A 19,772-nucleotide genomic window follows, 5' to 3' on the forward strand; every position below is an offset into this window, starting at 1 on the left:
TGGGGGGCGTGGCTCTGAGGGGGAGGGGGCGGGGGAGGGGGGGCGGAGCCCAGCAGAACAGGGGGGGCCAGGCCGTGCAGCCGCGCGGGGGGAGGGGGCGGGGCGGCGCTCTGGAAGTGCAGGGCGTGGTGAGTCTGGGAGGTGGGGGGGAAGTGCCCGGGGTAGGGCCCCGCGGGGGCAGGGGGGGGTGGAGGGGGTGGGGGCGCGCTCTGGAAGCTGTACTGGGTGTACGCAGCGGGGCTGGTGGGGGGGGCCTGGGGATGGGGAGGGAGCAGCAGGGAGGGGCCGGGGTACAGACCCGGAGCGGCTGCTGTGGGGGGGCACTGGGCTATAGTGGGGGTCAGTGGGGCCACGCTGGGCTGCTGGACGGAGGGTAGGACACAGGGGGCGCTGTCCTCTTCTGACACTGGACCAGCATCAAGAGAGCACGGCTGAGAGAGAGAGAGAGAGAGAGAGGAGGAGAGGGGGGGAGAGGGAGAGAGATTTAATTTCATGCACATTTTCTCTCTGTATTTTCCTGACTGAGATTAAGGCAGCTGAAGTGTTTTCTATGAGGGGAGGCACCTGGAGGGCGGACGGGCTCCTGCAGGGGGAGCTGCACTGCTTCAGTCCTCCTGCCTCCCCTTCTGCGTCTCCTCTGTCTGAAACACACCAACACCAACCTCTTAGTGCGTGTGTGTGTGTGTGTGCCTGTGTGAGCGTGTGTGTGTGTGTGTGTGCCTGCCTGTGTGAGCGTGTGTGTGTGTGTGCCTGCCTGTGTGAGTGTGTATGTGAGTGTGTGTGTGTGTGTGTGTGCCTGTGTGAGTGTGTGTGTGTGTGTGAGTGTGTGTGTGTGTGTGTGTGTGTGTGTGTGTGTGTGTGTACCTGTGTCCTTGTGGTGGTCAGTAAACTGCAGGCTGCGCTGGTAGCTGCGCTCTCTCGCCTCCTCTACTGATGTGGACGATGTCCTGGGAGAGACAGCACACAGGTGAACACAGGCAGGCTAACACACACAGCCTAACACACGCAGGTGAACACAGGCAGGCTAACACACACAGCCTAACACACACAGGTGAACACAGGCAGGCTAACACACACAGCCTAACACACACAGGTAAACACAGGCAGGCTAACACACACAGCCGAACACACCGCTTTCTCCCGCAGGTGAATGGGAGTACTCACCACTGTCCCTCTCCCCCCTCTCTCTCGCCCTGCGGGGGGGTCTCTGTGACCTCACAGGGGTGGGGGGCCTCAGAGGCTGCCCTGCTTGTGTGGGCGTGGGGCTCTGGGGCAGTCTCCATGGCAACAGGGCTGTCCTCCAGAGCTGCGCTGCCCAGTCTGGCCAGAGGAGGCGCTGTGGAGATGGGAGAGCTGCACTCGGGATTGGAGCCGCTCCTCCGAGCCTCTCTCTGCCGCTTCCTGTACTCCAGCAGGGACACCTGCAGGCACGGACACACCTGTACACACCTGTATATACACCTGTACATATACCTGTATATACACACACCTGTACACACCTGTATATACACCTGTACATATACCTGTACATACACACACCTGTACTTTTACCTGTACATACACACACCTGTACTTTTACCTGTACATACACACACCTGTATATACACACACCTGTACTTTTACCTGTATATACACCTGTACATATACCTGTATATACACACACCTGTACACACCTGTATATATACCTGTACACACACACCTGTATATACACACACCTGTATATACACCTGTACTTTTACCTGTATATACACACACCTGTATACACCTGTACACACACACACAGTTGACCAATCAGAATACCCCTGCCCTACATGCTGAAATTCTGCTCACCTTCTTCTTCTGAGGGGGTGTGTGTAAGCCCCCGATGCCCCCCTCTGTCCCATCCCCTCCCAGGGCGCGGGGGTCCTCAGAGGGGGGGCAGCAGGGCAGCCCCTGGTCCAGGGTGTGGGAGGGCGTCAGGTCCCGCAGGTTGGAGTTTAGGGAGGGGCTCGTGGTCCAGGACGGGTAGGAGGGGGTGGGCGGGTCCGTGAGGGGGGCGTCGGCACCGTCGTCTGGCCCCTCCTCCCCCGCCTCATCCTCCCCGCACTCCTGGGGTTGGGGCTGGGGTGGGCGGGGACTGGGCATGCTCACCGGCCTCGTCTCCTGGGGAGGCGTGTCCAGGCCGGGCCTCTGAGCATGGGGGGAGGAGAGCAGCGCGGGGGGGCACTCGCCCTGCCCGGGGAGAGAGAGAGAGGGGTCAGAGACTAGCACACTCTCTCTCACACGCACGCACACGCACACACACGCACACGCACACACACAAGCACGCACACATACACGCAGTAATGATTCAGAGTCACTGCTCACCTCTGAGCTGTCGGGCCTGTGACTCTCCTCAGGGGAGATTTCTGGAGAGGACTCGCTCTGAGAGTGAAAATAAGATAAACAAACATGACTCCTTACAGTGAGTCACAGACCTCAACAATCCACATATAATCCATGAGTAAATGTGTGTGTGTGTGTGTGTGGGTGTGCGCGTGTGTTCTCACCTCCTGCAGGACAGCATGGAGAGGTGCCTGGGGTGTGTGTGTAGGAGTAGAGGGGGCGGGGTCAGAGCCCTGTTCCTCTGCACGGGGGCGGGGCGGGGTGGCCAGGGGGAGGGGCGTCCCGGGCGTGTCTGGCACCTCGCTGCGTGTGGGCGTGGCGCAGGGCGTGGCACAAGGCGTGGCGCAGGGCGTGGCGCAGGGCGTGGCGCAGGGCGAGCCATAGGGCGTGGAGCCCTCAGACACACAGGAGTCCAGCGGGGACAAGCGCCGCTTCTTCAGAGGGGCAGGGAGCTCTGCCACAAACACAGAGAGGAACAGAGTTACACACACACACACACTCTAACACACATACATACACTCTAACACACACGCACACACACACACACACACAGACACACACTCTAACACACACACACACACACTCTAACACACACACACGCAAACACATGCGCACACACACGCACACACACACACACATACACACACACACACACGCACACACGCACACACACGCACACGCGCACACACAGACTCACACACACACAGAAAGGCGGCAGGTACATTACCTGGTAAAGTGCAGCCTGCGCTGTAGGGCAGGGGGCTGTGTGGGTCCCCGTTCAGGCAGGGGCTGAGGGGCCCCTCGCTGGGGGAGGTCAGGCCCGGGTGCCTGGGGGAGCTCTCCTCCTCCAGAGCCTGTCTGAGCCAGCGCTGCGGAGAGAACAGCAGCGTCACACACATATACACACACACACACACACACCTGCCACATACAGACAGACAGACAGACACACACTCACACTCACACACACACACACACACACACACACTCACACACTGAGCACACACACACACACATATACATACACACACACACCTGCCACATACAGACAGACAGACAGACACTCACACACACACACACACACACTCTAGCCACATACAGACAGACACTCACACACACACACACTCACACACACACACACACATAAGCCACATACAGACAGACACACACTCACACACTGAGAACACACACACACACACACATCAGCCCCATACAGACACACACACTCTCACACACACACACACACTCACACACACACACACACACACACACTCACACACTCACACACTCACACACTCACACACACACACACACACACACACACACACACACACACTCACACACTCACACACTCACACACACACACACACACACACACACACACACACACACAGCCCTACCTTCTTGCAGGAGCCGGAGGTGGGCGGGGTCTCAGGCAGCTCGCGGGAGCGGCGGCGCCCGGTGGGCGGGGCGGGCGTGGCGGGCGTGGAGGCGGGGCCGGGGTTGCCGCGGGGACCCAGGAAGGGCGAGGAGAAGCGCACGTAGTGCTTGGGCGTGCCGTACACCTGCGGGCTGCAGCCCAGGCCCGGCAGCGCGTTCAGCTGCGTGGCCAGCACCTCGGGGTCGCTGCTCACCCGCAGGGGGCGCTCCGGAGCCGGCTCCTCCGGCCTCTCGCCCAGCCACTCGCTCACCAAGTGCTGCAGGGACACGAGCGCGCGTGAGGAGCAGGAAACAGACCCAACCTTCTACTGCACCGTCCCCAAGGACATTTAGAGTGCAGCAAGCAGCACAAAACACAACGTAGGAAACAGCACATAAAATAAACAAACACTATAAATGCTAAAATAAAATCAATAGACAAGCAAGACTGCAAGGAGGGCCTCCCAGCTGAGCCAGTATGCAGAGCTGCATTTAAAGTACTGAAGTGTACAAGCTAAAAGAGCCAGGCTATCATCCTTCTGATTGGTCAGTGTGAGGCGCGAGGCCAGGGCAGGACGGCTCCACACCTTCTTGGTTTTGGGGTATCTGTGTGCGGAGCGGCAGGGGGGCGCCGGGGACCCGCTGTGGGGCGGGGTGGCGTTGGGGTCGTGGGTGTAGGTGTGGGCGGGCGGGGCCTCGGGCTCGGGCGTGGCGGGCGGCTGGGCGTCCGGCGGCTCGGCGGGCGGGGCGGGGGCGGGGGGCGGGGTCTCCGGGCGAGGCGGGCGGCGGCTCGGAGCACACGCTCAGGCTGCGTGTGCGGCGGCGCTGCTGCCCCACGTGCGTGCGGCTCCGCGACAGGCTCTTACGCTGCCGCGCCCGGCTCACCTTCGCCGCCATGGACACCGCCACCGGCACCGGCTCCTCCTTCAGCGCCTCCAGCGCCGGCTGAGAGGGAGAGAGCACCCATGGGTCAGTGACTGAGTGAGTGAGTGAGTGAGTGAGAGAGTGAGTGAGTTAGAGGCTGTGCGAGTGAGTGAGTGAGTGAGTTAAAGGGTCAGTGAATGAGTGAGTGAGTTAGAGGGTGTAAGAGTAAGTAAGTTAGGGGTGAGTGAGTGAGTTAGAGGGTGAGTGAATGAGTGAGTAAGTGAGAGTGACTGAGTGAATGAGTGAGTGAGTGAGTAACTGAGCGGGCGGGGGGGTGTACCTGCAGCGCGGCTGGGCTCTCCATTTCGGGCGTGGCGGGGGGCTCCTCCTTCAGGTCGGTCTTGGTGCCGATCCTCTCCAGGGCCTGCTCCCGCCTCTTCTCCCTCTTCTCCATGCGAGCGAACGCCTGCAGGATGGCCTCCATCTTCCTCTCCTCCCGCGTCTGCCCAAAGCAATCACAGAGAGCCCTCGCTTAGCAACGACCAATCAGCGGGCCCAGACAGCCAGTCAACAAGCCCGGGCAGCCAATCAGGAGACCCAAACCAGCCCACCAATCAGCGGGCCCAAGCCAAGCAGCGCAACAGAGAACTCCAATAACCTGTCTGTATGTCTGTTCCAGACCGTCTGTAGTGCTTTTGTAACGATGCGAATGGATCGGGTGGGAACTGGCTAGTTGCAGGTGGTCGGGAAGCTTTGAATTTACTGTTTCAAAGTAAATGCATCTTTAGGAAATAAAGCCGTCTGTCTCAGAGAGGGGGGGGAGGGGTTAATACAGGAAAAGAAGAAACCCCCAGCAGGCTTTAGCCTTAGCTCTGTTTCCCATAGTGCCGTGTTACATGTTTCAGAAAGACACAGTTCCTCCTGTCAAAGCAATAAAGACAACACAACTCAACAGAACAGAGAGAGAGAGAGAGAGAGAGAGGGACAGCAGGACAGCGTGAAGGAGAGAATGAAAGAATGGAGGACGGAGGTGTGGAAGGATGGGTGGATCTGGACCTTCCTGGGGCGTGCGCGTTTAACAGCGCCAGACAGCGAGGGGGGCGGGGTTCAGAGGGGGGTGGGCGTGTCAGTCACCCCGAAAGGGAAGCCCAGATGGGGCACCGCCCCTTGGTGACACTTACCATCTTCCTCCTCCTCTCGGCAGCCTGCTCCTCTGACTCCATCTCTAGGTCATTGCTAATGGAGCTCTGCTCTTCCATATCCTCTATTAACTCAGGCTCCTGCAGAAAGGAAACGGGCTGCATCACTGCAGGCGGTCATGTGACCCTCTCACCAGCAGGGGGCAGGGCTCAGCTGCTTTTCAGTCGTCTGAATTTTACTCGCTCGTTTTAAAACCACAGACCGGCAAAAGCCCCTTTACCAGTCATTATACAGTAAGGCAGGTCCTCAGAAACCATCTAAAATATGCTTAATCTCAGACAAAAAACGGTCTGGGCCCCAACAAATACATCAGTATCATAACAAACACAAAACATAAATATGACCAAGAACCAGAGGCAGAGGCAAGGACCACAGGAGTGAGAAAGAGAGCGCGAGAGAGGGAGAGAGAGAAAGTGAAAGCGAGAGAGAGAGAGAGAGAAAGAGAGCGAGCGAGAGCGGGGGAAGCAAGGGCCAGTCTGTTCTCAGAAGTTCTCTGAACGTCAGCCTGTTCTCAGAAAACGCAAGCAGGGGGCACCATCGTCATCTTTGCCGAACAAGTCACCACGTAACCATGGAAACGGCACATTCTGGGATCAAAGTAACGGAAGCTCCAGCGCTCCATCCTACCACAAAAAAAAGAGTAAGAGCTCATTTTTAGCACCCAACGCACTCAGAGCACGCCGCCGCAGAATCCGCAAACACAAGTGTTCAGCTAGCGCCACTGAGCACAGCCAGAGCAGTGCTAAGCCCGCAGCGCACGTGTGGCTACGGGGGCCGTTATAATGAAGCTGGAGGCTGCATCAGGCACAGGAAGCAGGACCAGCAGGTGAGGGGGAATCGGCAGGAAACGAGTGAATCAGCGCCATCCCCGAGAGCTGCGTGATGAACCGATGAGACGGAGGAGTGAGAGATGGAGGGAGAGATGGGACAGCAGGAGAGAGATGATGAAATGACTGAGTGGGGGGGGGAGAGAGAGAGAGAGAGAGAGAAGGAGAGACAGAGAGAGAGAGACGTACCTGGTTGTTTGAGATGGACAGGCGGAGCGGGGACAGTCTCCTGTGCTTGGCGTCGGAGGGGGCCTTGCCCTTGGCGTTGCCGTTGGCGATGTCGCAGTCCAGGGTGATGTTCTGGTTCTGCGTGGCCTCGCCCTCCCGGGACGGGACCCTGTCTCTGCTGGCCCGGCGGCGCCGCGCGTCGTTCCCCGAACCCAGGTTCTCCGTGGGCTCCGCGCTCTGCCTCAGAACCGGGCAGTGCGGGCTCCCCCTCAGACACGCACAGTCCACCTGGTACTTACTGCAGGGACACACAGGGGAGAGGGGTGTACACCTGCACTGCACCTCACACACACACTCACACACACACACCTCTTATACACACAAACACACACACACACACACAGCCCATACCACTGGTTTAACTTTGACACTCACCAGTTGCCGTAGTCGTAGTCAAAGCCGATGGTGACCTCGCTGCCCTTGCCGATGTGCCTCACAGAGTAGATGTACAGGCGCAGTGTGCCGTCCTCGATCACATGACGCACCTGAGACAGACACACAGACAGACGCAGTGAGGACTGGGGCTACAGGGAGCGTTCAGCGACAGTGCCAGAGACAAGCGCTTTCTGCCGGCGTGCCACAGGGGGGCGCTCACCTCGGCGTTGGGGGTGCAGGAGCGGCGGACGAAGCGGGCCTCGTTCCCGAAGCTGCGGGCGTCCACACACACCTCCAGCCCGTGGAACTTGGAGTAGAAGAGCACGAAGGGGTACGGCCTGGGGAGAGAGGGCCAGAGGCACGGTCACTTAGAGCGGCCAATGAGGAACACACATCTACACACAGCTCTCTGAGCAGCCAATGAGGAACACGCATCTACACACAGCTCTCTGAGCAGCCAATGAGGAACACACATCTACACACAGCTCTTAGAGCAGCCAATGAGGAACACGCTTCCACACACAACACAAGAAGCAAAGAGAACGAAAGACAGAAAGTGTGTGTGTGTGTGTGTGTTTTTGTGCCACTCATGGTACAGCAATGGCCGACTACACAAAGAGGCTGCATGTGTGTGTCAGAGCGCAGTGGTGTGTGTGTGGGTGTGTGTGTGTGTGTGTGTGTGTGTGCGTGAGTGTGTGCGTGTGTGTCCTTGGTTATTTTCATGGTGCACAGTGGCACACACAGACAGATTGCCGTGCGGTCCTCACCTCTTGAAGAAACAGCCGTTGGCTTCAAACTGCTGGCGTAGCATGAACTTCCCCCGATACTCCATGATGAGGGCGTTAGGGGCCAGGTCACAGACCGCCCTCAGAATCCTCCTGTTCCTCTGCACCTGACTCTGACAGGGAGAGACAAGGAGACGTGTGCATGATTGTTACAAGCGTTCTTGTGAGGACTCACCTGTGCAGGGAGTATGAAGGCAGCAGTGTGTGTGTGTGTGTGTGTGTTACAGGTGTTTTGTGAGGACTCACCTGTGCAGGGAGTATGAAGGCGGCAGTGTGTGTGTGTGTGTGTTACAGGTGTTTTGTGAGGACTCACCTGTGCAGGGAGTATGAAGGTGGCAGTGTGTGTGTGTGTTACAGGTGTTTTGTGAGGACTCACCTGTGCAGGGAGTATGAAGGTGGCAGTGTGTGTGTGTGTTACAGGTGTTTGTGAGGACTCACCTGTGCAGGGGGCTTGAAGGCAGCAGTGTGTGTGTGTGTGTGTGTTACAGGTGTTTTGTGGGGACTCACCTGTGCAGGGGGCTTGAAGGCAGCAGTGTGTGTGTGTGTGTGTGTGTGTTACAGCTGTTTGTGGGGACTCACCTGTGCAGGGGGCTTGAAGGCAGCAGTGTGTGTGTGTGTGTGTGTTACAGCTGTTTGTGGGGACTCACCTGTGCAGGGGGCTTGAAGGCAGCAGTGTGTGTGTGTGTGTGTGTGTGTGTTACAGCTGTTTGTGGGGACTCACCTGTGCAGGGGGCTTGAAGGCGGCAGTGTGTGTGTGTGTGTGTGTTACAGGTGGTTTGTGGGGACTCACCTGTGCAGGGGGCTTGAAGGCGGCTGTGTGTGTGTGTGTGTGTGTGTGTGTGTTACAGGTGGTTTGTGGGGACTCACCTGTGCAGGGGGCTTGAAGGCAGCAGTGTGTGTGTGTGTGTGTTACAGCTGTTTGTGGGGACTCACCTGTGCAGGGGGCTTGAAGGCAGCAGTGTGTGTGTGTGTGTGTGTGTTACAGCTGTTTGTGGGGACTCACCTGTGCAGGGGGCTTGAAGGCGGCAGTGTGTGTGTGTGTGTGTGTTACAGGTGGTTTGTGGGGACTCACCTGTGCAGGGGGCTTGAAGGCAGCAGTGTGTGTGCTGCAGGTGAGGCTCTTGGCGTCTCTGGTCTCCTTGACTCTGAGGAGCAGCTGCATGTCCTCGCTGTACTGGTTGCTCTTGGCCTCCTCATATTGCTCCATCCACACCCTCATCTTACTCTCCCACGGGGAGGGGGGGTCCGTGGGGTCCAGCTCCGGAGCAGAGCCCTGCCAGAGAGAAAGAGTGAGACTGAGCGTGTGCGCAAACACACACACACACACACACACACACACACTCACACAGACACACTCACTCACTCACACACTCACACACTCACACTCCATTAAGCATGGGTTCACGCCCAAGAAAATGTCTTCAATGACTTCAGACTTCCAACAAAACCTGACTGAAGCAAAGCAATCTCGAGCAGCACACACATGGGCTGATCCAGTGTGTGTGTGTGTGTGTGTGTGTGTGTGTGTGTGTGTGTGTGTGTGCACGTTTTAAAACTAGTCACCTTGACTCTGGATGACTTCCGGGACCCCTCACGAAACGCCTGGAGGAAAACGGAAAGAGAAAGGAGTCACAAACAGGGAACGGAGGCAGGGGGGTCAGAGGTCGGGGTGAGAGTTCAGAGGTCAGACGGGGGCGCTCCACCTTCTTGGCTCGGGCGGGGCCAGGCCCGGGCTCCTTGTCGCCGCTCTTCTTGCGCTTCTTGTCGACGGGTTTGCTGGGGGTCCGCGTGGCGGTGAGGGTGATGCTGGGGGGCGCGTGCTGGAACGCTGTGTACAGCTCCAGGGGAATCTCATCCCCACTCTCTGTGGCACTGGTGTCCCCGTCTGCAGCACACACACACAGGCACACACAAACACACACACACGCACGCACGCACACACACACACACACGCACGCACACACACACACACACACACACACACACGCACACACACACAAACACAAACACACACAAACACAAACACACAGGCACACACACACACAGGCACACACACACACAGGCACACGCACGCGCGCGCACACACACACACACACACATTAATATATTTTATTTGATTAACTTAGCATCCATGCAGCTACTGACTCAATCAGAAATCCAATCTCATCTACAGACACAGCCCATGAGAGGGAGGGCAGTTGGGGTAATCAGAGTCCGGAAGATTCTAGTCTCAAACGTGCACAAGTGTTTATATTTCGACGCCCTGCTCCTGGGGCATGTAGGGACGCGTTCCCTTCCTGTGACAAGTTTTACAGCAGTTACCTGATAACAGACTACGCTTATCAAGATTACAATGACCCTGTCTCGCACTGAGATTTGAACTGCTCCAGCTTCCTGAGTCACGCCCACCCCTGTCACATGACCATGGTTGCCCTCACCGGACAGGCTCTCCCTCTTCCTGGTCTGCAGCAGGACGGCGCGTTCTCTGTCCAGGCAGCGCGGCTGGCAGCGCTCGCACAGGTACGTGTCGGGGATGTGTTGCCTGTCTATGCCCATGCAGTCTATGTGCTGCCACACACTGCGCACAGAGAGAGAGAGAGAGAGAGCACAGAGAGGGGGGGGAGAGAGAAAGAGGAATGGAGAGGGGGAGACAGGCAGAGAAAGAGGGAGAGATAGAGAGAGGGGGAAGAGAGAGAAAGAGGGATGGAGAGAAGGAGAGCAGAGTTTATATATGTACTGTATTGGTAAGCAACCTCTATGGCATGTTGTGGTAATAAAGCAGAAATGTATTGGAAGTTGAATTGGGTGTGTGGGTGTGTGTGTGTGTGGGCTGGGGTGTGCGGGGGGCGCCTCACCTGCAGCGGTCGCAGCAGATCATGTATCCGTCGTCGTGGGTGAAGCCGCAGATGCAGCGCGTGATGTCGGCCCCGTAGCTGCTGTCCTCCGAGGTGCTGAAGGAGGTGCCGCGCGACGCCTCGTCCTGATTGGCCGGCGCGAACAGCCCCTCCCCGCCCCGGAGCAGAAGGGTGGGCGGGGGCGAGGCGGGCGGCGTGGGCGGGGGCCGAGCGCCATAGTTGTGGTCCTGATGAGAGATGTGTGGGAGGTTAAAGGTCAGAGGGAGGAGCTCAGCCTGGAGATAGGCTGAAGGGGAAGGAGAGTGGGCGGTACTTACTGCATAGGGCAGGCCGATATAGTTGTGTGAGTAACTGGAGCTGCTGCTGCAGATCTGGTAGCCGGACTTCTCCACAACTACAGGGAAGGCCTCTACTGACTCAGGCCTGCTATGAGAGAGCGGAAGAGACTTAGAGAGTGACTGCAGACCTACCATGGACAAATTACACCTGTCTTTAAAAGTCAAAAAGTAAGGCAGAAAACTTCTTATATGGAGCTCCCTCTCCCTCTCACACACGCACACACACGCACACACACACACACAGAGCGATGATACAACAGGCCAAACACGTGAAGCCTGTTTGTAGTTAATCCGATGCCCTGTCGAAGGCATTCTGCCGAGAAGTAACCCACACATTCTCTCCAGAAAAGGACCGGGACTCACAGGCTAAATAGAACAGAGCTTAAAATAAAAGACACACACCACACACACAGAGACAGAGAGAGAGAGAGGGAGGGGGGAGAGAGAGAGACGGGGGGGGGAGACAGAGAGAGAGAGAGAGAGAGAGAGAGTGAGAGACAGACAGAGAGAGAGAGAGGGGGAGAGAGAGAGAGAGGGAGAGAGAGAGAGAGAGGGAGAGAGGGAGGGAGAGAGAGAGAGAGGAAGAGAGAGTGAGAGAGGAGGAGAGAGAGAGAGAGGGAGAGAGAGAGAGAGAGAGAGAGAGGAAGAGAGAGTGAGAGAGGAGGGGAGAGAGAGAGAGAGAGGGAGAGAGAGGGAGAGAGGGGGAGAGAGGGGGAGAGGGGGAGAGGGGGAGAGAGGGAGAGAGAGAGAGAGGGAGGGAGAGAGAGAGAGAGGAAGAGAGAGTGAGAGAGAGGGGGAGATAGAGGGAGAGAGAGAGAGAGAGAGGGAGGGAGGGAGAGAGAGAGGAAGAGAGAGTGAGAGAGGAGGAGAGAGAGAGAGAGAGAGACTCACTCTGAGCCCGCAGCCATGTCCAGAGACGAGGTGTCCGTGGAGCGCACCCCTCCTGGGACGGCCGTGCTCATCACGTTCTCCTACGGAGTGCAGAGCGGGGGGATCCGAAACACCGGGGCGCGCCAGCCACAGCACTCATTGCACACATCTAAGTGCATCCACCAAGCCTGCAGCACAGACACACGCAGAGAGACAGCGAGTCACCCGGGATTCAGCACTCAGAGGAGTCAACACTCAGGATTCAACACGCAGAGGAGTCAACACTCAGAGGATTCAACACTCAGGATTCAACACTCAGAGGAGTCAACACTCAGAAGAGTCAACACTCAGAGGATTCAACAATCACAGGAATCAACAATCACAGGATTCAACACTCAGAGGAGTCAACACTCAGGATTCAACACTCAGGATTCAACACTCAGAGGAGTCAACACTCACAGGATTCAACACTCAGAGGAGTCAACACTCACAGGATTCAACACTCAGAGGATTCAACACGCAGAGGAGTCAACACTCAGAGGATTCAAACCACCGCCATTAGCCAGGCTTACCGAAGGTTAAAAAATTCCTACTGAAAGTCTTGGAACACAAACTGCACAAAGGTGGCCTCTTCAGACACAGAAATCAGATGATACAATAACACATTGTGTCCAGTGGAGGGCGACAAACAGCAGCAGAGCATGGGTCAGAAAAAAACTGCTCTTAAGAGGGCACAAAGACACTAAACACAAACCCGGCAGCATGCCCGCTGTTTCTCAGTGTGAGTCTGAGCAGCACAGCCACCTCACTAACACAAACTGCGCACGCACACCCACACAACTGCATGTTTATGTGTGTGCTTGCGCAAGAGCGTGTGTAATTATGTGTGAATCCTGGTGCGCGTATGATTATGTGCAACTGTGTGTGGACAGTAGCACTCCTCTCTATATACGTTTATAAATGTCCTGGTACCTCGGACAGGAATGTTGCAACGTGTGAAGTCCCACACACCTCTTTCTCCCGAAGTTAATCTCCACACACACACACACACACACACACACACAGAGAGAGAAGCACCCAAGACATACTTGTCTTGAGCGCAGACAGCCAAAACCACGTCAACCAAAACATTCCTTCGGCGAGAGCGCCGCACACACTGAAACGCAGCCAGAAACGCGCTGAATGCTGGAACAAAAAAGGCTACAGTGAAAAACGGTGGAGAGAAACCCGACTCCCCCGCTCGACAGGCCCCGCCCACTTCCACCAGCAAAAAGCTCCAGAGTGTGACAAACTTTTCCAGGAGCTCGCTGCAAGAGCTATGCCACTGCGGCCCCTCCCCAAACTCTCTCCCCACTCCTGTCCTTAATACCGTCTGGACCTCAGAAGAGAAAGGGGGGGGAGCGAGCGGATCCTTGTTAAAAGAAGGCTACACATTGATATTAAACAAAACCACCGCTGTGTTCTCACTTTCAAATCTGAATAACGTTTCAGCATGAAATAAAAATGTAGGAAAATCACTGTTGGAAGCCCCTTCCTGCTATACTTGAACAGCAGAGAGCACCTCACAAGTTCAACCCCTGCTGGGAGGGGGGGGGGGGGGCACTTCTAAAGGGGATCAGACTGGACTCTGGGACCCAGCCAGCTTTCAAAACCCTGGATGACAAAAGCATTTGGAGGTCAAAGGTCGCACACTCAAACTGCACTAAACAGTCTGCCTTTCAGCGAGACTGTGGTCTGTGTGTCCGTCGGTGAGAGAGGCTGGAACAAGCAGACAGACGCAGGGCAAAACTCCCTGCAGATCAGACACGCCCTCTGAGCAGAGCGACTCTATTCCTGCAGAGCTGGTGGCACAGGATCTCTGGAAAGCCAGCCCGAATGCTCCTCAAGTATCACTTCTCCACATGCCCGCCAAGCAATCCCATAATCCTTCACTCCTGGGGACAGTCACTTCTCCATGCTGGAGTCTCCCCCCTCTGCATTGCAAAGTCTTGCATCAAGCTCCACCCACCACCACAGGGTTGCGGGTTCCAATTCTGGCTCAGCCACAGCTGACGCAACCTCAAGAAAGGTATTTAACCTGCATTTGAGAAACATCCAAATGCATAAATAAGCAGAGTGTGGTCGGCAAATCACCTCAGATGGAGCCTCTGGCACAGCAAATCATTTATTACACCTGTGTGGGGCAAAAGTGTCTGGCTGCACAGAGGTACAGAAATGAACAGAAGGAAATTGATACGTTTTATTTTTTGACTGCTTGTTAATCTCCCCCCCCGTGATTTGCAATCTCTCTTCGAGAAAGTACTGTGCTTTTTTGCTTTTTGTATATGCTTCGTAAGTGGGCCCTACATTGTACGTTTGTCACACTGACAAAAACAATGGCGACTGAAAATTGAACGTTGAAACTGAAACCGAGAGAGAGAGCAAGCAGGAGGCCCTGTCACTGCTGGACACCTGCAGCAGCACACACACACACACACACACACACACACACTCACTCACACGCAAACAAATGCACACACAGGCGTACACACACACACACACACACAAACACGCACCTGTGTGCAACGTTACAGCCGAATACGCACTGTCCCGGATTTGATACCACACCGTGGGGCCCGTCACTGTCAAAGGACGAGCTACCCAGCAGACTGGCTGCTGAAAGCCAAAGCAAGGTTCAGCCGGCAGTGCTTCAGCACATAACTAACTCTTCGTCAAAAAATGCCCTTACACCCAAAAGCGTGGCCTGCCATCCAGGTTGTCTGGTCACTTGCACGCCCTTTGGAAACACCAATCAGATGCTTACGAGCTCAGGAAGTCACTGTCTGGTTCATCCCCTGCCCTGCGATACCAGTGCCATTCAGTCGCATCGCTGATCGTGAATATGAGCAATTAAACAGTCCTGGGAAGACGACTGACTCAAAGCCAGGACAGGACCCTGCTGCAGCCGATGCCTGAATCAACGGCTTCAGCTCCATCTCCCACCTGTCATGCATTTCGCTCGTCAGTCAGACTGCCAGTTCAGACCAAGTCCATCAGCTTGTCAATCACGACATCCTCGTTAACTGTGCCAAAGGGCCTCATTCCTGAACACACAGATGTCACTGAATGCCCTTTAATGAGCCAACAGAGCCACAGTCATATTATCATTCTTACTGTTACTGGCATTATTAAAAAGAAGCAGAAAAAGAGCAGCAAGAACAATAAGTCGCAGAGAAGACATCTGACATGAAGAGGTTATTTTGGTCTCCAGGGTGACAGTTTCCCTGGGTCTTATAACATAATGGTAAATGATGCAGCCCCAACTAATTAATGTAGAGACACGGTTCTGCTCACTCCAACATCAACAGCAGGACTGAAATTAACCTTTTCCAAAAAAGCACTACCCTCATTCCTGTTTGAGGGAGGATGCCCAAAGTAACTACACAACGGACACAAGCTGCAGTGTTCTACAACCAACTTTGGCAAGACGGTGTCATTTCGTAAGTATTTCGGTATTTCTACAAAACACTATATTTTAATGTGACTGGACTTGTGCTTTCCAGGGCAACAGCGTTATGCAGACAAGTTGCGTGTTTGGTCCGTGGGCGCTGCAGTAAGCTCGACCGGTAGGGGTGTGGGGATTGAACTCGTTCAGTTATCTTACCATGAAGCCAGGGCGCCATTTTTACAGCACTAAACTAGCTAAAGACAGCAAGAAAATCGTCTGACCGGGAGACCTCCATGCAAGAATAGCCCTCTGAAAACTGTCCACCGCTTGCTTCGGAGGTCGCAATTTAAGTATCTTATAGTAACGTGAGATTTGAGTGCTTATTTTGACGTGAAAACAAGACAACCTTAAGTTTTCGGGGGCAGTTGCAGCATTGGGCATCGTTAACTAGCTAGCTAGCCACGTTAGCTAACGATAGCACCGGAGCTGAAAAGGTCGAAATAGTCATTTAAGGCAGGCGGAAATGCGTTTTGAAGAACACATTAACTATGTAGCTAGTTAACATAACATACTATACTTTATAGCTACGCTTTTTGGAAAGAAACAATCAAGTCAGCTACAGTGGAAACAAAGAAAAACTATCAAATGTATCATAGCTAGTCAACGTATCCTAGGCCAACCAGCCAGCCAACATGACCGTCTCACAAGCTAAATATCCACACAGACACACATTTATATTTAGTACAAAGGTTTAACTGATAGAAAAGCTAATATTAGTTACATAAATACCGAGATAAAGAACTAAAAGTACTTTATGTTCTCATGTCAGTGAAAATCTTCAATAATGTTACCATTGCATGTGGACAGCCGGCTAGCTTGATACATCACATCAATGTATAGCCACACGGCAATACGCTGACAATGCAGGTAAAAGCAACAGTGTTACCCAGTTTCTTTCAACTCCAAACCCCACTCCCTGTCTGAATTAGTATGAATACCTTCTGGATCTAAATTAAGGACTGGAAACGTGGACTAACTTGCTTTTGGTAAACTCCAGCGGGGAAACCCTCGGACCCGAACGCACCGTAAGAATGCCTCCTTTATGTAGCTGTGCAAAAGAACTAGTCTAATACTAAGATAAAGTTAGCTGATGACAACTCTGGTGATATCGTTTTTAATAATCGTTTAAAAAAAACAAACGAACCAGTTCAATGGGCGTACCTAACTGAAAACAGCTAACTAACGTTGACGATTAATCGTTTAAAATACATTCGGATTACGTTATTTAGACGTGTGTGTCGGTGGAGACAGCTAGCTACGTGTTTGAGTTACTCGAATACAGTTAATGTTACTGAAATAGCTAACGCTAGCTAAGCTATGTAAACAAAAGCCCCGTTGTGCTGACTGCAATTTTATCATCTGCACGTTTAACCCGAAATACAGCGTGTGGCCACCTGTACGGTCGCCGGAGCAAAAAAGTTAAAAGTGAGAGGCTAACGTTACTTATATTTGTAGCATACCGCATAGGTAATTAAAATAAATGGTGTACACTTTGCTTTGGTAGATGGCTAACATTAGCGACTCACCAGTCTGCTACGTCAAACACTCGGGTGATCTGAAGAAAGCGGGATTCCGTTTCAAATGTCATATGCTAAAGCAAAACACAGTGTATTTACTATTAATATCACAACAAGTGTAGCTTATATGATCTTTCTCTTGTAAATACTGGCTACCTACGTCCTCTGTTGCCTGAGAAGATGCGGGACAACGTAAATTCGAGTGCAACGTTAGACGAACGCACTGCTGCTCTTCTGGGGTTACGTTAACTCAACGTTGGCGCTTTCCCACTGCCTGTGCAACACATTAGCGGTCAGCATGCATAATGGCAACCTACATAAAAGGTAAACTTATGGGAACAGCAACACCGCGGTAACCAAACCCACTAGCTACAACATAACATTACTTCCAAATCTCAAAGAGCTTCCACAACATGGATTGCCATTCTCCACTTGCTTAGCTAGAGACGGCATTACACCCAGGTTGTAATTTCATTTGATTCTCTTATAAAACCCCTTTTACTCACCTTTAATGTCCACAGTAGATAGTGTATGTAAAGGAACAGGGGACCCGGGTGAGACCCCCGCCGTCCGTGCCTCCACACAACCAAAACAATACTACTGTCTTCACTGCGTGTCCTCAACAAAGGGGAAATGTGAACTTTAACACTGTCCTCCCCCTAGAAAATCTACCCTACTACTTCTCCTAATTCCTAGCACTATCCTGACTCCAGTATTTGCAGTTTTAGCCTGTTTCAAAGGCTTTAATCCTCTGTCCTGTCTGTGGTGACTGTTGGAAACTAGATCCGCTCTTTCCTGTCTCTTTCCCTTTGCAAAAATGGCGGCTCTGGTAGGACTGCCGTGACTCCGCCTCCCCCCTCGCTAGCCCCCCCCTCTCTCAGTCTGAGCCCGACCCAAAACCCTGCGGGGTTCACCCGCCCACGACCACAGGGGCGCAACGGATCACAGTTCGCCAGCGGAAAGCGCGTTCACAAATATCTATCGCTGATTTGTAGTCCAAGCTCCATGTTTGCAACTGAGAATTTCCCCTCACGCCAGAATACGTCCGACATTTTTGTGTGGGGCATTTTATTTAGAGGAGCGGAGGTCTGATTCGAGCGAGGAACGTTATTTTTTGCTGAACAAATAGTAAACATTTGCCCTTAAAAAGTTTTCCATAAATTTATTTGAATGAACATGTAGCTTGGCTTAGTAAATATGATAAATACAATTTACTTATTGTGAAAGGTGTTTTTTCCATTTGTAAACTGAAACTATAGCTATAAAAAGGATAAAATAACTTAATAGATAAAACGCTTTTACAAGCCTGCAATGTACATTCATGAAAACAGAAACCAAAAAAGTTTATGGTAAGCTGTTAGAAGTTACAAATGGCAAACCAGTTAAATGTTCCTGAAGGCAGCATATGCCATTATTGGACTTTCAATCATAATGATTTGTTGTAATATTCATCATGCTTCGTGGCATGAAACCTTGGCCCCCAGCCTTTTCTCTCAGAGATGTTATGTCACGCTTAAAATGGTTAGACAATACAAACGCCGCGCTTCCTGTGGTTTTAAGTGAAACCGAGGGCAGAACTTGACTAGCGTCCCTGTGTTCATTATCGTTGTGAGCTGGTGTATCTCACGCGAGCTGAGGAAGTCAGGTTGCCATGGGACCACAAGATGAATAGAAACAGTGCATGCAACAGACGTCACCCAAGTCAAACAAACACATCCTACAGTCATATCTTTGTTCCAATAGGGCAGGTTTGCTTAAAGGCTGCTCGGCTAAACAAAGAGTTTCTAAGATATAGGTCAGACATGTTAACTACCAAAGACAAACATCTCGCCCCAAAGGACCCGCAGAGCACTAAATACTGCAGTAAAGTTGTCATGTAACCTTCTGCCATTGAATAATCTGTGAAAGCAAAATAATTAAAACTGGTTTAAAGAGTGGCGTGTGGTTAAAGCTTACATACCTGTGGGCCTCTTTAAATTTCACTTGCATGCAGAGGCCTCTGTGTTAAGATTTGTTGGTGAATGTAGTGTTCTGTTTATAATGCTCATCAGTATTCAGAAATGTTAAGCTGAAAACCTGTATTTGATGTATGGTGGCCTAGAAGTGCTAATGTTTTCAGCAGCGCACAAGGGTTACAGTCTGTCTGTTTGGGACATGACCTCTAGTGGAGGAAGTTGTTTATTTGCTTCGTTTCCTGTGTCTCCTTTCCTTCTCATTGTTCCTTTGTGGTGGTGGTTTTACAGCAGCATATAAAGTTGAGTCACTAGCATTGCTGATCAGTTAAGCCTAAATTATGTATTTAAAAAATCCAGTTCCTATCATGCTGTTCCTCTGAACCTGACAAATTTACTTCACAATTTCCAGATTCTCCTTCAGCAAAACTTACTGACTTTATTGGTACAAGAAATGGGACAGTAAGTAATTTACATTTGGTTATAGGCTACAAGTCATTTGGAATTTAAAGTTGTTATACAAGTCATTTGGAATTTTGAATATTGTCGGCTGCATTTATTTTGATGTAATTTAGCAAGAGGCTCCAGAGAGTTGCCTGGACTTGGCACCGTGGAACATCGCAGTCGTATGTTGATTGACCAAGTGACTGACTACAGTCTACTGACTACAAGCGGGATGCAGATTCTGCAG

At 53.0% G+C, this 19,772-nt stretch overlaps 1 protein-coding gene across 1 annotated transcript; it reads right to left on the reverse strand.

Annotated features, from left to right (window-relative positions):
• Positions 1-323: 323 nt before the first annotated feature.
• LOC118218848 (inactive histone-lysine N-methyltransferase 2E-like) lies at positions 324-17,952 on the reverse strand. The gene is given in 24 exon segments (XM_035401584.1): positions 324-431; positions 865-947; positions 1,165-1,421; positions 1,831-2,211; positions 2,347-2,403; positions 2,529-2,818; positions 3,092-3,233; positions 3,765-4,061; positions 4,371-4,524; positions 4,526-4,728; positions 4,988-5,149; positions 5,829-5,927; positions 6,864-7,140; positions 7,278-7,387; positions 7,498-7,615; positions 8,045-8,175; positions 9,135-9,335; positions 9,626-9,664; positions 9,766-9,947; positions 10,501-10,640; positions 10,918-11,144; positions 11,235-11,343; positions 12,147-12,313; positions 17,636-17,952. Coding segments are annotated over 23 exon segments (3,744 nt in total). The 5' UTR covers positions 12,218-12,313; positions 17,636-17,952; the 3' UTR covers positions 324-417.
• Between the last annotated feature and the right edge of the window lie 1,820 nt (positions 17,953-19,772).

This window comes from Anguilla anguilla, chromosome 19 (assembly GCF_013347855.1).
Source record: "Anguilla anguilla isolate fAngAng1 chromosome 19, fAngAng1.pri, whole genome shotgun sequence".
Classification (NCBI taxonomy): domain Eukaryota; kingdom Metazoa; phylum Chordata; class Actinopteri; order Anguilliformes; family Anguillidae; genus Anguilla; species Anguilla anguilla.